This window comes from Anastrepha obliqua, chromosome 2 (assembly GCF_027943255.1).
Source record: "Anastrepha obliqua isolate idAnaObli1 chromosome 2, idAnaObli1_1.0, whole genome shotgun sequence".
Classification (NCBI taxonomy): domain Eukaryota; kingdom Metazoa; phylum Arthropoda; class Insecta; order Diptera; family Tephritidae; genus Anastrepha; species Anastrepha obliqua.
Window position 1 is genome coordinate 35,033,763 of NC_072893.1, and position 20,210 is coordinate 35,053,972.

The following is a 20,210-nucleotide window of genomic DNA, read 5'->3' on the forward strand; positions in this document are numbered from 1 at the left end:
GTTGCCCGCGGGAGGGAAATTCGGTTGGTGTGGGTTTTTAGTGGGTGAGTCGAAAGGTAAGTCTCACTCTTTTCGGCTTTCAACGCTTTTTGCCACCTCCATAAAAAAAGCTTGTATGACTTTGCGCGTGTTTTGAGCTTTTTTAATTATTCTTCTTAATTCGCCACCTCAACAAAGTTCGCTAGTTAACCACCTTAAAAAGTACGCCAGTTGCTTCTTCCTCGTGCTAAACGGCGCCAATTGGACCCACTAAGTGAAGTCCATCTCTCTATGGCAAAAAAGGTCTTCCTCTTCCTCTGTCGTCGCTGCTAGTATGACTTGTATGTTCTTAAAAACGGTTTAAACCAATTGACTTGGTATTTCATGGATACGGCTTTATGAGCAGCTTCTACATCGCATAAATTTGTTACACTTTTATATACATACATAATTGGCACTTGAGTCCTTTGCTGAGCTCCTCCTTCTATTTGTGATGTGCGTCTTGATGCCGTTCTACAAATGGATGGACCTACAGTTTTAGGTCGACTTTAAATTGCAAACGGGTTTTTCTATGCAGAGCTTTTTCGTGGCAGAAATATACTCAGAAGTTTGCCGTAGCCTGTCGAAGAGGGACCACTGTTAGAAACAACTTTTCTATCATTTGATGTTTTATGTACGAAGTTTCGAACTCGGGTACTTCCAAATGGTAGTAACGCACCAACTAATTCGATTGCGGTGGTTGCCGAAATACATTTAGAGGTTTGTTTTTGTTTGTGAGTTCGTAGGAAAAACTCTTTTTTAATCGTTTAATATTTTATACCCACGAACTAAGGACAAACCGGCTACGGCGGCTGGCATTATTGACGATTTTATATCTAATATCCGTCCCTAAATGAAATCTCGTCGTAGTGGATCATACTATAGTTGCAAAGATGCGCAAAATTACGGGCTCCACCATAACGAGGCTGGCCATCAAGTGGGTACCAACCAGGTTAAGTATTTTATTTTCGAATTCGCTCACATAAGTCGCTGCCCATAGCTTGTACTAGTATTTATGTATATGTGTATGTATTTTTGACATTCTAGAACTTCTGTTAGTTCTCAGCATTTTCATTCTACATTAACTTAAAGCTCCAATCTAAGAATTTTCATTTGTACAGCCACATTTCTGCTTGCTTGACTGCATTCCAAAAAATGATATCTGCTTCAATTTTATTTGTTTCATGAATGTTCTTGCGTGTCTGTTAGGTATGTTGATTTTTACTATACTTGTGATCCTGGGATTCTCGGGATCTCGTTATGACATTCCGGACTAGTTCCGGTATTTAGATATTCATTAGTTTGCAACAACTTAATTCGAAAAAATTGCAACAATATTGTGTAATAACCTCCTCTAGCGTAAAATAAAAAATAAATAAATAAGTTTTAAATTTCCTTTTTTATTTGAAATAAAAATTATTAGAGCAGTAACAAAACAAGACACAATAGTTAAATTTCTACGCTTTTAGTAATACTCGAGCGTGCACATATCTGTTGAAGTAATTTAAGGTATGTCGAGAAATACTCTAACAAAAAAAAAAAAACTCAGAAAGTAAAAAAAATGTATTTTGTGGTTGAAAGAAATTCATAGTTTTTTAATCTCATAGAATTTAAGCAGAATAAGCTTTAAAGCATATTATAAAATAAAAAATCAAGTAAGACAATGTAACTTTTTACATATGTAAATACATATGTATATATGTATGTATGTATTTATGCGCTGGTTCTTTATTAAAAAAGAAAAGGGAAACAAAAACGTTCAAGTCAAAGTTTCGTTTTTTGCTACAAGAGCAACATTTTCCGTTATTATTTTATGTTATTCATAAGTAATTAATTCAGAATTTGAAAAAATCGTTTTCTTTGAAAGTGAGGTAAGTCCATTTTATATTATATGGAGATAAATAGTATCCGATTTTTTTCAAATCCCGAAATTTCTGGGATTAATTGCCAACAACAGCGGAATTTTCGGGATTTGCAGTTACTTAAGAATTACTCGAAATTGTAACGAAAAAGTCTGATTTGAAAAAATTGGAGCCCCGAAATTTCCGGGATTAATTGCCAACAGCGCTATTTTCGGAATTTGTAATTACCTGGTAGCGGCAGGCTAGTCACCTACCCTGCCAGAAAACAAAATAGATTAACGAAACCAACACAATACTGAGTCTTGTCGAGGCCTTATGCTCCCGAGTGGAGTGAAGAAGGAAAAAAAAATTACTTATGAATTACTCGAAATTGTAACGAAAAAATCTGCTTTTATAACAAAACAAGCAACATTGACTTAAGCGTTTTTGATTTTGGTGCCTGTGTGCGTGTACCAGGTGTATAATTAATGTCTTATGCGAACAAAAGATGTCTTACACACTTTCACACCTTTGGTTTATGTGTTTGAATGTGCTCTTCTATTTTGTTGCTACTGACGTCAGGTTGTTTTCAATAAATACACTAATAAAATTCACTAATTAAAAAATATTTAGTTTCTTTCCTTTAATGAGTTTGTCTCGATGTATTTGGTTTGTTAGCTTTTGTTTTTATTTGTGTACTTCTTTATCGCCGCTAATACCAAAAAGGAAAAAAATTATAAAAGAAATAAAATAATTTACAATTTTTCCCTTTTAATTGTTTGTTGTTGTTGCATGTTTTACTTGTTTTACATTTTTTGGTTTTGTTTGTTTGTTTGTTTGCATTTTTAGTTTAATTTTCTGTAGCTAAATATGATATTCTCTAAATGTGTTCTAAAAAAATTATTCGCTTTCTGTATTTTCATTGCTAACAATAAGTTTAACTAATATTTGTTTGTTTTGTTTTACATTTTGTTTTTGATTTTTTGGTTCTCAGTTTATACTGTTTCGACATTTGCTTTCTCATCAACTGCTTTGAATCTTCATTTTGCACTGAAGCGGATTACACCGCTTTCGATGACGTTTCTGGCATCCAACGCTGCATTTCACGTTGCCAATTGAGGCCGTTTTCCAAGTGTTTTACTAGAAATTTGTTATAAATTTAGTTATTACTGAAAAATATGTAACTACGTAAATCGCATATGACATATAGTATAATATTATACAAGGTGGCCCAAAATTAATTACCCAATTTCGTTTTTGAACAACTTTTTTACAAAATAAAAAAAGGGATGAAAATCTTTATGTTGACTTTTACGCGCTCCATTGGTTGTCTGTACGTACATTTACAAAAATTATGAATTTTTTTGGATGATTAATTTTGCGCCACTTTGTACTAATGAAGTCACTGTCATTTTTCTGCCAAGTTTTCTATTCACAGTACAACGCGGAGAAGGCAGGGTAAGTAATCCGCCTCGCTGAAATGCTGAGTCAAATAATATGGCGCCAATCAATTTACCTATTTTAAATGGGAAAACAATGAAAGAGCTCTTGGAACATAACCGACAAAATGCACAAAAAGTGAGTTTTGAGTCGAAACAACGTGTACATGAAATGTTGGGCAGTTGAAAGTTAGGTTCCAGAAAGCTTCCCATTGGGCAACATTAAAACAGGAAATGTTTACTAAAGGGAAGACTTTTCGGGACATTTTCGAATCCAGACCATTAAGAGTTATGGGTAAAGAAACTTTGCTTGCTAATAAGAAAATTCCGTAAGCAGCTAATATTGAAGCAAGAAAGCTCCTCCAACCGTGGAGCAGTAGTAGCAAAGAGCTACAATTGAAGGGACCCGAATTTATGTTGAATCTTACTGCATGCCCTCGAGACTCTCATATCCAAGAGCAGACCATAGGCTGCGGCTAACCGCTTTGAAATCACCGCTTAAATTTAAACTTAATGGAGCAGTGCACGCAGAAGGTTTTTTCATCAACTCTTCCGTCTAGCTTCGAACCATCCGTGAATATGTTTATTTCTGTATATTGCACCGCGTCAAACTCTCTCTTGAGAGGATGAGGGTGGAGAAGGTTTCTTTAAGTAGGGTGGGTATGTACTCAGCAGTCTAAACGGAAATTTTTGAGTGCCTGTGGTAGAAAATCCTGTATTTTACGCCTCTTAACTTAATCGAGGCGCGAAAGCTTTGCCTGAACTATCGGCAGGTAAAATACTCGGGTAAATTATTAAGGCAAATATTTCGATATATCGCTAGTTTGTGCCTAAATGAAGGAGAGACGTCATGTATTGGTAGCGAGCTTTACATGTTCCACTCTAATAAGATATGAGTTATTCCAATACTTGATGTGAAACCTTTTGTGGAGTTAAACAAAAATTTATTCGAAGCGTATAAAAAAACTCATTGGAAGGAGTTGCTAAGACAACTAATAAGGCGTTCCTACGACAGTCGGTTCTATGTAACCGGAGCGACACGGGTTTATATTATATACGGCCAAGGGCTGTCACTTCAGCAGCATTCTCAGTATATGGATGAGGAATGTTTATGCAGCTACAACAACAAGAACAACGACTAATAAGGAATCAAAAGTCCAAGCAAATACCGCTTTTTTTAAGAATTTTGAGAAAATTCTAACAAGGAGTCTGTGTTTTAAAGTTAAAGTTACAGTATTTCAGATACAAAATAGCTTATAGATCAAAATGTCATCTATAAAATTATTAATTTCATTTTAGAGAGGAGGATTACCATTATAAATGATTTGGCTTTAACTAATTCATCTAACTTCAGGGTTCAAAAAAGGGAGTACAAAAAAAATATACCAATTTTTAACTGACTTCTCGGGCTGTTCAGAAGAGGGAAAAAGATAAACTTAGTTTGCATGACATGATAAGGTGACATGTCATAAAGAGCGTCATGCATCCAAAGAGAGCCCTAAAAGACCAGTTGGTTTAGTTTTTGTGTTTGTAACACTCATTTATATCCCTGTGGCTAAGCCAATGGTATCCCATTGGCGATTTTTCAGGTCATTCAAGTCCATACATTAAATAAGATGTAGGTCCTCAGCTCGGATACTGTGAAGATCATGATCGTATGAGTCGTTTAGGTGTCCAAAGAGCACCAAAATAATTTTCTACACATTTTTTTCTAATGCAACAGTTGCTGTCAAAAGGCTTTGCGATGTTTACCCAAGTGTCTTAGCCGTCGTTTGTCGTAAATGCCACAAAGGTGGTTTTGTAAGTTCAGACCCGGTAGTTCCGATCTTTCCGACTCGCATCGATCAGGAAGGCCGACCACTTTAGACAACGACGCATTAAGAGCTGAAATGGATGCAAATCCGTGTCAGACAATCGATGAACTGTTAAATACAAAGAGCAGATGTTTGGGTTCCGCATAATCTGCCTGTAGAAAATAGAGCCAACCGATCCACGACATGCAACTTATTGCTTCAACGGTGCAATACAGAACCGTGTTTTGATTGCTTGATCTTCTTTTTCTTCTTAATTGGCGCGATAACCGCTTACGAGATTTTGGCCCAGTTTAACAAACCTCGCCAGTTGTTTCTTAATCCTGCTAACCGGCGCCAGTTGGATACACCAAGTGAAGCCAAGTCCTTCTCCACCTGATCTTTCCAACGCAAAGAAGGCCTTCCTATTCCCCTGTTACCACCAGCTGGTATCGCATCGAATACTTTCAGAGCCGGAGCGTTCGTATCCATTCGGACGACATGACCCAGCCAGCGTAGCCGCTGGATCTGCAGATGAAAAATGAATGGTTCCTGCAGGATAATCCAAAACGCAAAAGGTAGTGGCTCTCTCCGAATGAACCGCACGAATCTTAGCAGCCATTTTACCAGCCAGGTTTATATCCGAAAAATGCGCTTTTATACGTTTGGTGGGGTATTCGTGGAATCGTCTATTTTGAAGTGCTGAAAATTAAAGAAACTGTTGATGCAGACCTTTATTTTGAACAATTGGACTACCAACGAGGGTGATAACATCATTGACTAAAACGAAAAACTTGTAAGAAATAGAAAGAATTATTTACTCGAATTTACTGTAAAAAGCGGCATTACTTTCCGCTCCCACTAATATAATATAATGGGGTTTTAATTGCATTATTTTTAGTCCTGTTCGTCCAGTTCGTTAATGCATTCTGGTGCTGAAAAGGAGGGACGTTGATGAGGCACACTAAAACATGTCGGCAGTACGCTACTAGGCATTTCTAATGAACTGCAGCTTCCTCCCCATACAAAACATTGCAGTTGCAATATGTTTTAATTAAGAACTCTTTTAAGCCAACATTTTTGTGCACAAACCTTTTTTTAGTATTCACAAGATGTTTGCCACTTACCCAGTAGTCAGACGTCAGTTTCAATGCTGACCGCCATGGCACTATTGTGACGCAGTTGCAGTGTATTCGATTGGCCACGCAAGCCATTCTGTTGTTGTTGCAGCTGTAATTGTTGCTTTTCAAATGATTGCTGTGCTCGCAAAAATGGAGCTAAATGTCGGCCAGGATGATCAGTCAAGCCCGGTGTAGCATCGATGCCATCATCTAAATCCATTATATCAGACGATGATTCGGACATAGAGGATTTCTTCATATGCTGGCCTGCAAACCAAACAAAGAATGGTGAAATATATTAGAAATATATAATGACATGCTAGTAAAAATGATAAGTTAGCAACTAGAATATAAATGTAGGAAAGGTGGTATAGAAAAGCTGCTTATGGTGAATAGTAAAATGTTTACCCTAAAAGATCTACATGGCTTCGCACTCACCCAATGCACCAGGTAAATATGAACAACTTGTGACGTGATTGAAATTTTGACTCTGCATCTCCTCCTGATCCGTTTCACGATGATAGAAGTAGTTGAAGTTGCTGACGATTACAGGGACGGGCAGTGCGATGGTCAATACACCAGCGATCACACACAGCGAACCGACGATTTTTCCCCAGAACCCGACGGGACTGTTGCATTGATTCGGAGATGGTGAGATGGGACATTTTTTTTCGTTTTTGTAACGACAGCCAATATTATTTTATTTGGTAAAGTTTATATATTTTTTGGGTTTTATTTTTCATTTTTTATAATTTATTTGATTGTGGTTTGGAAGAGTTTAAAAGAGCAAAATTTATATTAGAAAACTCAAATTTACTTATAGCTAGTAAGAGAAAGAGGCTTGGCATAGAATAATACGCTAAATCGAGAGAAAAGTTTTAGACACCGATTTTCGTAACTTAGAAGAGTAACTTTTAAAGCAAAATGAATTTTACGCTAGTGAGCAAGTGAGACTACAGACTTTTAGACTTACGAGTGTAATAGAACTAAAACTTTATTGGATTGAGAAAGTTATGAAATGGGTGAATAAATGAGAAAGTTATAGAGTGAAGCAGATGAGGATATCAATGAGCAACGGTATGGGCACAGGAATGAAATTTTAGTATGTGAATGATAAATGAGTACGACAAGTAAATACATTAATGTACGTATGTAGGTGGGCGCTTGAGCGGAAATTGGAAATGTTTCAGACTGAGAGTGGTATGAAAATTTGAGGGAGAGAGCGAGAGAGAGGGAGATAGAGAGCGATTCGACTACATTTTTCAACGAAAATAACACCAGCGATAATGAACAAACTTGATGAGTAAATGAGGAGTGTCTAATAGTTTGTGCTTGTATGAGTGGCAGGTGGTAGAGCGCGAGAGATGTAGATTTCAGCAATAATTCAAATGTAGGAGTATAGGAATTCAACAATTTTGGTGACGGGTATTCTATAGGCGTTTTCGCCTAGGGGTGGTCGGTTAGTGGTGAATTATAACTGTTTCTAATGTGTTTGTTGAGTAATTTAGCTTTGTTTCCTTTTATGTATTAAGCCGATGTTGATAGGTATTTATGTATGACTACTGAAAGTGTAAACAGTTCTGAGAGAATAAGTATGTAAAAGTTCAAACTTACATTCAATTACGTTTACGTTTATTTAAAGTTTTGGAAATTTAGTGCAGCGCTTGTTGGTCATCTCAGCGGCTGATGTTAGTGTTTTTTGTCACTAGTTAATATTAGATTTCTGTTTTTTGTTTTATATTTTATTAGTGCAAATAGAAATCGCAATAAACGTGCACAACTCTCTTAGGTAAAACGTTTGAAAAAAATTCGAAATATCCGAAAAAATTATTAAGAAAAGTACACACAAATTCTGAATCAACTTGACTGACATGCATGTTTACTTAGAAATAAAATGTAACCAAGTATTTTTATAAAAAAACAAATTTAATAAAACGAGAGTATTACAAAAAAAAAAAAAACACTGAAATAGTTTAAATTGTGATTTACATACAAAATGTCTTAAAAGAAATAAATTCTAAAGTAAATTAAAAGTAAAACAAAAACAAGAAATACGTTCAATGGGCATGTAATCGTTGTGAAGACAATAACCATACACAGACACACATCAAGAAGTAGTATTTAGAATGAAAATAATTTTTAGTTTGCAAGTTTTGAAAAATTGTACAATTGCGAAATTTTTCCACACAACAAACAAACAAAAAAAAATATATGATTTTACTTACCACATTCACACATTTACGTATTTACATTTTACATTCTCATGAAATCCGTCAAACATTTTACTTATACTAAACAATATAACTAAAATACTTATTAAACTAAATTTTTTTTACATTATTCAAGATCGTATAAAGAACAAATAATTTATTTCAATACGCAATCAAGATACGATATACACTATTTCCTACAGCTTAATACCATTTTTTTACTCTACCATGGCCCTTTGTTTATAATTTATATACAAAAGGTAGTTGAAAGCTTTCATCGACAAACTACTTTCAAGCTTTATAGTTGAAACTTGCTTCGTACCCAAGCAAAGCTTTCACTTAATGAGTTGAAGAGGAGCTTTCGATATACATGAGAATGTGCAGTGAACAGAAATTTCTTTTCGGTGAATTGCTAGCAATTTTCAATCAAACTTTTAAGCGTTTCTCCGGCTAAGAGCATAATATCATAAAATTCAAAAATATAGGGTCGAAGAAGCACCTTCATTCTGTTAACATTCAATTTCAAATAATCTTAAATGATGAAGTTGAAATTAAAGCAAAGTATTGGGTAGGATTCTTAGCTTTAAACGTCCGTAACATAACTCGGCTTATCTCATGGCGTGAGCTTTTGCGGTGCTAATAGTAGCACAAAATTGTGGTTAAGTTTTAAGCTGCAGCAGGCAAACGAAATTTTAATGTGAATTTAAAATGCTGAGCTTTTTGCGCAACAGAATGCGTTAACCATAAAGGGACAAATACAGTTTTTTTGTTTTTGATTAGCACAGTTTTATTGGGGATTTTCCAGTACTTTTGAGTTTAACAAATCGCTTGCCTAGAGCTTTAGAGAGTGGCTGATATAATTTTAAAAGCTTGGAGTTTTACGTGGATTTTGTGCGGTGTTACTTTGAGTTTTCTCTCTGATTTTGAGAGTAATGACATAGCCTTCAAGCCTTGACAAGGCTTATCAGGTGCACGCATCGTTTTCTAATTTATGATTTATACCTTCACGCAGTCTAAATGAATTTAGAAGTAATTAAAAAAAGAAATATTCATTTAGACAAATTTTTAGATTTTTTCGAAATTGGCACTCCATGCCATAAATGCCGAGCTTTTGCTAAGGAAAATTTTTAGTCTGTTTCAAAACAGAAAAATTATGTGTGCTTTGTTCAAAATGCAAAGTTATTTTACGCTATTAATAATTTGAGCTCTTAAAATAAAATAAATAAATAATTTGCGTTTGCATCCTCTTTTAGTATTTGGCCGAGCTCTTTCTCCTATTTATAGTGTACCTACAGTTTTAAGCCGAGTCCGAACGCAAATGTTTTTTATGAGAACTTTTTTCATGGCAGAAATACACTTGAAGGTTTGCCATTGCTTGCCGAGGGGCGACCGTTATTAGAAAAAAACGTTTTCTATCATTTTGGTGTTTAATGCACAGAGTGCATGCTAATGAAAGCGGCTAATGAATTGGCAAAAGTATTGAGCTTATAAAGCTGATCATGACTTAAGCTTTTCCACATACGACACACAATTTACGTAAAGGCCGTTTGGAGTCATTATTTTTATAGTCAAATTCAAGAACTTGGTTTTGGCTGTTGCTATATCGGCGACTACTTCGCAAATGACATTTTTACTTAGTTCCCGGCCAAGCTTTTATAAAATTGACATTTAAATCTAGAGTTGGTAGACGAGGCCTTTAAAAACCGTGTATTATTTAAAAGGACATAGTATTCTAATGAAAGTATTGGGTTTGCTTCTCCACAAAATTTTTAGCATCCCACTTAAGCTTTTCTTATAAATGAAGAGATCTTCTTCATATTTGTGTGAAAAAAGGCTTTTCTGACACTCTTTTGTTGTTATAAATGTGCTTAGCAATTTGCCCTTCAAGGTGTCAAGGTATGGACTCTTAAGAAATACAGTTTTTTCTCTACCGTTTTTCTACCGCTACGTACCCGATTTTTCGCTAGTGTTTTTCCATGGGAACTATATAAAATTTATTATGTTTTAATACTTCTGACAAACATTTTTAAGAAAAATTTTAAGATTTACGTGAGCTGGGCGGATTTGAAGGTTCTTCAAAAATTCTAGTTATTTTGATTCCCTTGCCCCGTTTTCAATTAAAAAAAATTCTGAATGATTTTTTCGAAAAAATATTTGTGAGAGTTAATTTTATATTGAGTGTTTTTTACGAGCTTGAGAACTTAAAATGGTCATAAAAAGGGAAATATTGTTGGAATGCAGTTTTTTATTATCTGGTTGATCATTTCATGGCATTTATTTTTTTAATATGATATGCCCGCCGCGGTTACGAGCTACATGGCCCAATTCTTCATTTATTTTTCCAATAAATCTGGCTGCGTGGCGTTAATGGTGGCTTGAATATTGCAATAAATCGATTGTTAAGCGCGCTGTATGGCAAGTTGCGCCGCCTTGTTCGAACCAAATGTCATCGATGTTTAGCTGATTAATTTTTGGAAAGAAAAATTCAGTCAGCTCGGCTCGATAGTGCTCGGCATTTTCTCATTTCGAAAGAAATAAGCTCCAATAATGGCGTCAGTGCTCTATGAACTCCGCGAATACATTTATTTTTTCAAAGTAATTTTCCACAATTTGGAAGCGTTGTTCTGTTAAACGATTCATGATGACTTGACAAACCTTACTGACAAGAAGTTTTAATACAGTTTGCGGTTCTCAGCTGTCAAGCCATAGTTATCGATATCGAGAATAAGAACTGCAGCTAAAAAAACATCCGTTATATATAAGAAAAAATCATGCCTTGGAGGTAATTTCAAGCTAAAAGACATCTGTTATATATAAAAAAAAAATCATATTATATTTTGGAGGTATTTTCAAATCGGCCAGCTCACGTAAATTTTAATATTTTTCCGAAATAATTTGGCGGTGGTCAAATTTTATAATTCCGCTGGAAAACAGCAACTTTTTTTGGTGAGGCACCCTATTGACTAAAATTGTATGTATGCCCAATATTGTAATTAAACTCACAAACCCCAGTGAAACATATTTCGATTACATCACAGACGCGTATTTAAAAACTAATTGTCTACTGAAATGAGAGAAATAGAGCAACAATATAACAATGGGAAGAGTTCAAAGGTTTGCAAAGATTACTTAGTGAGAGAGAGTTTTAAAAAGTGAGCAAACTATGTAGTACCAGGTCTAAAAGTTACCCAACAGAATTAAGAGTTTTTACACTAAATGAAAAAAGATTTTCCAACAACACTACATTGTGGCGCAAATATGGATGTTTACTGATTACTTTTTTACAGTTTTATTTAAAATTTTGGACTAAAATTTTTTTCTTAAAAATCGTCTACACACACCTAACTACGTTTTTCCAAACTTACGAAATATTTACAAATACCGGCTGACTGTTTAACTAACGACAATGAAGACAAAATGTTGGGAGCTTTTTAAAAGTTTGAATGGCTTTTACTTTTGCGTTAACTAAAAGCATTGAGTAAGTGGTACGAGTTAGACTACGAGGTAATCAATTTTTTTTAGGCGCTTACGCTGTGGAAAGCACGAACGGGTGCTAAATATGTAGTGTATGAAGCGCGATATGGAAAAAATAAGCTGCTACTTGAATCATAGCACTTGGGGGGAGGGGGTCAGAAAAAACGCATGACTATGAACAAGCGCTTTGCATTGCATACTCAATGCTTGTTCGAATTTGAAAAATTAATAGGAATTCATATAAAAACCAGTAGTGCATTAATTTTTTCTCATAATTTTATTACTTTTTCTGCTTTTATTTTTTTTTGCTTTGGTTTTTTTTTCTATTTTTTGTTCTATTTATCGCCGCTTTGTTTTTTCTATAATTTTTTGCTCTATAATTTTCTTGTTTTTTTTTTAATAATTATTTCATATAATAATAATAATAATGATAATAATAATAATTCATCTGTAATAATAAGAATAATAGAGGAATATGTTTCTTGTTTGTATTGTATTTTGTTTATTAATTATTTATCAATTTGTATTTTATTTTAGTTTCTATGAAATTTTCATAATTTTTTTTTTATTTGTTTTCGCTAAGTTACTTGTTGCTTTTTTGTCTTATGCATTTTGTAGCGTTTTTGTTTTTGTTTTTTTTCCTTTTTTTCTATTCATTTTATGCTTTTAACATATCGAATTTCGCAGCGCTTATTTTGCTTTATTAATTTTTATTGTTTTTTCGGATTTTTTATTGTTAATTGATTTTCACTTATTATTGATTATTATTATTATTTAATTAATTGTTCATAACGTTTATAAAACATTTTAATGCTTAACAACTTTGTTTAATATTATTAATTTAATTTAATTAATTTTTTGTTTCTTTAATTTCGTTTTTTGTCTTTTCTGATTTTTTTCTGCTTTCAAGCATAATGAATGAATAATCGCAATCGAAAATGAAAAGTTTTAGCTTGCAATGTTTTGGCTCTTGTATTATTTAATTTTTAACATATTTTTTTATTTTTTGTTTTTTTGGTTTATAACATCTCATTTCTTTATTGGTTTACTTTCTTTCTGTGTACGTTTAGAATTTAAAGTATTTCTGGCGTTTATTACCTTGCTTGCACTGTACTGCTTATTTTTAATATTCAATAAATAGCGATTTTATGTTGCAATTCTTTTTTCTTCTATTTAAAGTTATCAGGCTGGCGCAATTTATTCTTACTTTTTGTTTTCAAATATTTTCCCATTTATACTCTATGTGGCAAATTGCGTTCAGGGTAGCTTACGAGTATGTATGTATGTATGTAAGTATGTACGCATGTTGCCTTTGGTTCGCTAACTAATAATATTTAACAAAATATAATGCATATTTTTGTTGAAGTTCTTTAAAATTTATTTTTTTTACATAAATGGATATTTATTTATTTTTTTTGCTTTTCAGTTTTCAATTTTTATCGCTTTTTTTCTAATTTAGCAGCTGTCGTTTCTGACATCAAATTTTGCACTAATTTGGTTTTAGAAATATTTATTCGTAAAGCAATGCTTTCAACTTTAAGTTCTTGTCTCACAGTTTCTTCAAATGTCCACAAGCAGTTTTTAAATTAAGCATTCGAGAAATAAAATTGTAAGTCCAACCAAAACGAACTTGAAAAAAAATTAAAAAAAAAAATATTTTAAACAAAACGATCTACAGCCGCGCTCCAGCACTTGCTTGCGGAAAGAACTGTCATTGAATAGGTAGTGCGCCTAAAATTATGCAACAAACACACTTTTCGCGCGCAGTAATTTCAGAATTTCGCACGTGTCGCGTAAAACATGCAGTAGAGCTTTACCTGCATTGAGCTTCAATGTTTTTACATTAAACGTTGCCTTTTCCTCCACTAGCCAATGCTGGAGCTCAGTGCTGTGCTTTAAATAATTTTTAAATTTTTTCCTTAATTTCCCATTTTTAATTAATTATTATTCGATTATGCATTTATGTAATTTTTCTAACTCCAGTCTTTTTTTATCAATAGAAATTTAGGCGTAATATTTTATTTTTTCTCAAATTTACTTTGCCCCTTTCTTTGCCGACAAGCAAGATTCTATTTAATTATACATTTGTATGTATGTTTGTAGGTACATAAAAGCGGAAAAAGTTAGATTTGTATTAGTGAAATATTTCACTACTTGGTTGTTTGCATTTCAAGCTTTTAGAAAGCCTGTAAATAATGCCATGGCAAGACAGAAGAGAGCATGAAATGTAAATATGCTTGAGACAACTGGATTCTTTTACTTGTATATAAGATTAACGATATGTTTACTTCTAGCTATGACTAAAATAACTAATTCAAATTATTTCGTTTTTAATAAAAAATGTTTATAAATCTAATTACTTTTTTAATTGTAAAGGAAAAAATATAAAATAAAATATTCGCAATAAGTAGAAATAAGTAGAAATAAACTCAAAATTTTCCTTTGATTCCGGAAAACTGTGAAAGTGAAGTTAATATAAACTTTAACACGTTGAGCGCCATGCACACTTTACTTTTATAAAGGTGCCGTGTGTGACGCTGAAGGTTAAATGTAGCTAGTTATCAAAATAGATGAATTTCTATAATACTAGGCTTAAAAAAAAATGTGTGTGCAAAGTGCGTGAAGTTACAAAATAAGAAAATTTTTATTTTTTTTTATTAGGAAACTATTCAATTCAATTAAATATAGCGGTAGAAATCTCGCAAAAATTCTAAGTCCCAGAAAATTTTTATACAAATATCGAAGTACGCAACGAGTTAAAAAAATTTACGAAAATTCTATGACGCAGGAAAATTGTTAACGAAAATAAAGACTCCATATAAAATCGCTTTGGAGGTGTACACGAAATGATTTCCTTTCATAAATGTAAATTTTATTCAAATATTGAGGGGTGTTAAGAAATTTTGCAAACATTTTATCGGAAAATAAAATTTCACTATAAAAGCGCTTTGGAGATGCACACAAAATTATTTCCTTTCACAAATTCTGGATAATGCAAATTTCATACAAATATTGAGGTGCTCAACGTGTTAAGAAATTTTGCAAAAATTTTATCGGAAAATAAAAAGTCGTTATAAATGCGTTTTGGTGGTGCACACGAAGTAATTTACTTTCATAAATAAAGTGGGCAAATTTCGTACAAATATCGAAGTACTCAACGTGTTAAGAATATTTTCAAAAATTTTATGACGCAGAAAAGTGTTTAACCAAAATAAAAACTCGCTATAAAAGTGCTTCGGAAGTGGTCAAGAAATTATTTGTTTTTAAAAATTCGCAGAAGAAAATCTTTTGAGCTTTCCTTTACAAGAGAAAACGTGTTAAAACAGCGCTTCAAATTCATTGCCAAGACTTACGAGTATATCTGCTAAGTAAGTAATTTGATGTCTTTTGGCAAATTTTTTTCTTGATAAGTGAAAATTCGGCCTATTTTCTTAAATATATTTGACGAAGCGACTGTCGAAAAGACATGAAGCATCTCGTAAAAGATGGCTGAAACTTTGGTTTTAGAATTGAATACTAGGCTTTAAAGTAGTGGCAGGCTAATTACCTACCCTATCAGAAATCAAAAACAGATTAACGAAACCAACGCAAAACTGAGTCTTGTCGAGGCCCTATGCTCCCGAGAGGAGTGAACAAGGGGGGAAAAACAAAAGAACGCCTCACTTACAAGGTGTTTTTATTTAATTTTATAGGTAAAAAATATATGATCTTTTACTCTTATAATATACAGATATTGTATAAAACAAAAATTTTCCTGATTGCATAGATTTTCCACTGACCGCAGATTCAACGATTTCATGGCTCAGGTGTGTAAAGAGACAATTAAGGTGCGAGTGTTAATAAATTTAGTTTTCACTCTGCAGTTGATAGCCTTTAGCTGCCTGCAATTAAACTTTTCGGCGGAAAGCAAGTATTTTTAAAAATAGGATTGAACTGAGCCTCGAAATATTAAATACAGTTAAAAATAAAATAGATGTAAGCCTATAATTCTTACTAGGAATGACTTACAGGTTTGACTTTTATAATCATAAACTTCAAGTTGCTGCTCGAAACAGAAAAAAGCTTTAGATGACACCATATTACTAAAATTTATAAATTATAAATTTATAATTTATAACAGGATCTGCTCGTTTATGTACTTCCTATTGAGGTGCTTCAAATAAGCGTTACATATATTGATTTAAATTAAAATTTAAATTATTAAATAAAAGCTCTCCGTTCGTAATGGAATTTGTAACTTTTAAGTCATCGAGTCAAAAGCTTTTGCTTGTTGAGGAAAGTGGAAGCATTAAGCTTTCAAGTGGTAGGGATTTGCTTGTAGAGGAAAATGAAAGCCTTAAGCTTTCAAGTGACAGCACTTTATTCGCACTTTTCACTAAGCGAATGTATTATAAAATATATTTTATTGAAAACCCAGAAAATATGCCAAAATAATTTTGATTTTTTTTTTAATTAATTCTACTTTAATTGCAAGTGAAAGCTCCTTACTTGTAAAGGAAAGTGAAAGCCTTCTACTTTGAAGTCAAAATGCTTTGTTGTAAAAGAAAGTGAAAGCTTTAAGCTTTTAAGTGAAAGCACTCTATTCGCACTTTTATTAAAATATAAACTTATGTTTAAGCGAATGCATCATAAAATATTTTTTTATTGAAAATCCAAAAAATACGCCAAAATAATTGTGATGCATTTTTTTTAAATTACAGTTTTTAAAAATTTTTTTAAATAAAATGTAATTTAAAGAAAAATTTAAAGTAAACTTAATTAAAAAAAATTGAATTTAAAAAAATTTAATACGAAAAAAAAATCATTAAAAAATTCCAAAAACTCGATAAATTTTTGAAATTTTTTTTTAATTAAATGTAATTTAAAAAAAAATTTAGAGTAAACTTAATTAAAAAAAATTTAATTAAAAAAAATTGAATTAAAAAAATTTAATTTAAAAAATTTAATACGAAAAAAAATCATTAAAGAATTCCAAAAACTTGAATTAAAAATGTTTTGCTTTGAAAATTTATCTAAATAAATGGGATGCTTAAAAAAACTTTTAAACAAACTAGTCTAAATCTTATTTGTTTCATTACTTTAAGTATTATTTTGCGCAAATTTTTCAAATATTTACAACTACTTTCTAATAATAAGTACGAGTAATACGCATTTTTTTGCGCTGATTTCGCTTACTAACCTCGTACGAATATTGAGTACGTATGACGTTTAACGCACTATATGCTAATATTAATTAATTTGTATGTACGAGTCTATGCATATTACTCAAAAGTGTTATTTACACAAAGACACATTCAAATGTGTTGGACTTGAATAACTCTGGGGGTCGCTAAGGGTCTACTATACCATTTCAAAATGGGGAATTTGATGTTGGGTGCTATTTTTGTTTTTTTATGGAAAAATACAAATCTATTCGCATTTTGTTTGGAATATTCTTTTTTACATGTACGTACATATCAATTTATTGTTGTTGCTTCATCAACTTTAGACATTAAAAAATTTTATTTTTTACTAAGCGTTTCTTGCATTATTAGGGTTATTAGTATAATTATTAACAATTTTTTTAATGTTTATATTTTAACTGATATGTTTAATAGTTAAAGAAAAATCGAAACAGGATCAACGCTATTTACTAAAAACGAAATAAGAAAGTAAATATTTAATGTTTAAAATGTGACAAAACTATATAAAAAGAGTATGAAAGTATCTACCATATTTTGCTGTGTTCTTAGCACAAAAACTGTAATGGACGGCAATTAATTTAAGAGAAAAATATTTTAAAGTTTTCTGCACAGCTTAAAAAATAATACAAATATATACACTTTAAAAGCATAAATTTACTACCTTATAATAAGTAAATAATGATCTCAAGTACGCTTAAAAATAACTAAATGCAGCTGGCAACATATGGAGGATCTACCAAAGGTTTCATGCCATTGTGGCCAGAGCAAAAGCGCGATATGTTACACGAATGATGACTAACGCATGCTTTTAGCAACATGTTGCAGACACGAATGTGGCTTAGTCGGGCACTAAGTAATCGCTGTTTAAATACATATTGCTAGCAACATGTTACAGGCACATAGGCTGCGCAACATTTTTAAGAGTTATTAAGGCTAGTATGTACTAATTTCCCTGCCGTGAAACTACGCCAGCAACATGTATTTGACTTGCCGTGAAATATTGCCAGCAACATTGATTATCAAATGAGAAGAAACGTCAAACTGCCAGAAGCCATCGGCAACTTTTGCTAAGAGAAGTGCTTCTAAAAAAATTAACACACACATATGTACATATATTGACACAAAAAAATATAAAAAAGATTTATTTATAATCTTTGCGCAGACGTTTCGCTTAAAAATGCCTGCTCTACGGTTGTTTGAACTTGGGTCTTCACTCATTTTTCGCTCAATTTTAAATGACATGTGCGTGAAAAAATGTTGCTGGCATGTTGCGCGTTGTTTTCACGATGTGAACTGCCTACTACTTTGCTGTGTGATTCATATTTCAATACAATTTCACGCATATTTCACGGCTATGCAACTTGCATGGATTTTGACAGCCATTTCGCGTAAAACGCGAACTTAGTACTATGCTTTAGGGTATAATTAGATACAGTTGGTTTTTTGTACGCATGCTGCTAGTAACGCAACTAAATGTTTATAAGGAATTCTCCTGAAGAAAATGTTTGTTTTAGTAAATTTAAAAATGCTATGGAATATTAAGCAGTTTTACGTTACATTTACAACTTGATTACTGGGTCGCAAAAAGTTATGCGCTTTCAACTCATACCCAGTATATCCACACAAGTAGGATTTATTCTTTTGTGGCTTTTCACACAATTCGTAAAATTTCGTAGTGCTTTTTAGCAGGTGGAATGCAAAAGGAATAAAGCTATTACTATATCTCTTTTGTATAACGTAACTAGCTGGCACAAGTGGATGGTTGGGGTAATATTATTGCTGTGGGTTTCTACTACTCATAGAAAAGTTAATATGCAACCAAAAAAAAAAATTCGGAAAATTTTTTATTTTTTATATTTATATTTTATGTTTCGGGCCGGTTTCTTATCTAATTAATGAGCCGATAAACCACTCCTAGCTTTGCAGTGCATTTAATTTTTTTTCGTTTTTTCAAATGCCTAACAAGTCTACTTTTGCTAGTACGGAAGTTAATGCAGGGCGGCTGTGGTAAAAAATCCACTATTTTGTTCGACTATTTGCAAGGCTGTTAATTTTGCAGAGTTATGCTTTATAGGCTCGTCACAATGGGTCCGTTGCGGCAACGAATTTGACTGACAGCAAAATTGATTATATGTATTTGAGTTAAAGGCGCCACATACGTGCCGTATGCCCTGCCGGAATGCCAAAAACTGGCAACTTTCTACTTTTGCCGTACGGCAAGTGCGGCGAAAATCACAACTGTTTGAAGAACAATTTTGTATCGCACAAATTTTTATCGATGGTGTTTTTATTATATCAGATTCAATGCGGAAAATAAATTGGAGTTTAAATTAATTGAGTCAAATCAAATGTAGCCCTTTCGATAAAAGTTTGAAGGAGTAGACGAGTGCCTAACCAAGTTGTGCCGAGGTTGCGCTCGCAACCAGCGTCTACGTCACAATCAATGAAATCCGGTTTTTACGACGAAATATGATATTTGCTTTCACGACTGAACATCTGTTTTTTGTTTATATGCGGCCATACTTTCATTGTAGCACCACGGTACGTTTTATACGGCACACCAGTCAACGGACGCAACGGACCCATTGTGATAGCCCTATTAGTTGCATAGTCTCAATTAATTTCAGTTTACAGGTAGATACCTATGAAATGAGACTTTCAGCTAATAGTCCATAGATGTCGCTAGGAGTATTTTTAAACCTTCCCAAATGTCTTGTTTTTTTCATACAACACCGCATTTTTGTCGCTCTTAAAAATGTCGAATTTCGTGCCTTCAAACTACGATTTGCGGACACCGTTGATTTTCTGTTATCAATTGAAGAAAAACGCTTCTCAATCTCATGAAATGAGCATAGAAACTTATGGTGGACATGCTCTAAGTAGAGCACAGTGATTCAAGTGGTTTGAAAAACTCCGAAGTGGTGATTTTAGCGTGGAGAACGAGGACCGTGGCCGGCCACCGAAAAAGTTTGAGGACGCCGAATTGCAAGCATTGTTGGATGGAGCGCAAGAAATGATGGCAGAGCAGTTGACATGGACATGATTTCAAAGGTCGGAAGATGGGTGCCGCATGAACTGACTGAAAGGCAGCAAAGGAACCGGAAACCCACTTGTGAAATGCTGCTCTCCCGGTT

The 20,210-nt window shown here is 33.1% G+C and overlaps 1 protein-coding gene across 1 annotated transcript in view; it reads right to left on the reverse strand.

The window, feature by feature from the left end:
• Nucleotides 1-1,744: 1,744 nt before the first annotated feature.
• The window catches only part of LOC129238079 (potassium voltage-gated channel protein Shaker), a 124,360-nt gene continuing 105,894 nt past the window's right edge, over nucleotides 1,745-20,210 (reverse strand). The window contains exons 13-15 of the mRNA XM_054873118.1: nucleotides 6,648-6,838; nucleotides 6,216-6,476; nucleotides 1,745-2,999 (exon numbers count right to left, since the gene is read on the reverse strand). Coding sequence (XP_054729093.1) covers nucleotides 6,223-6,476; nucleotides 6,648-6,838 — 445 coding nt within the window. The 3' untranslated portion in view covers nucleotides 1,745-2,999; nucleotides 6,216-6,222. The remainder of the gene's footprint in view (nucleotides 3,000-6,215; nucleotides 6,477-6,647; nucleotides 6,839-20,210) is intronic.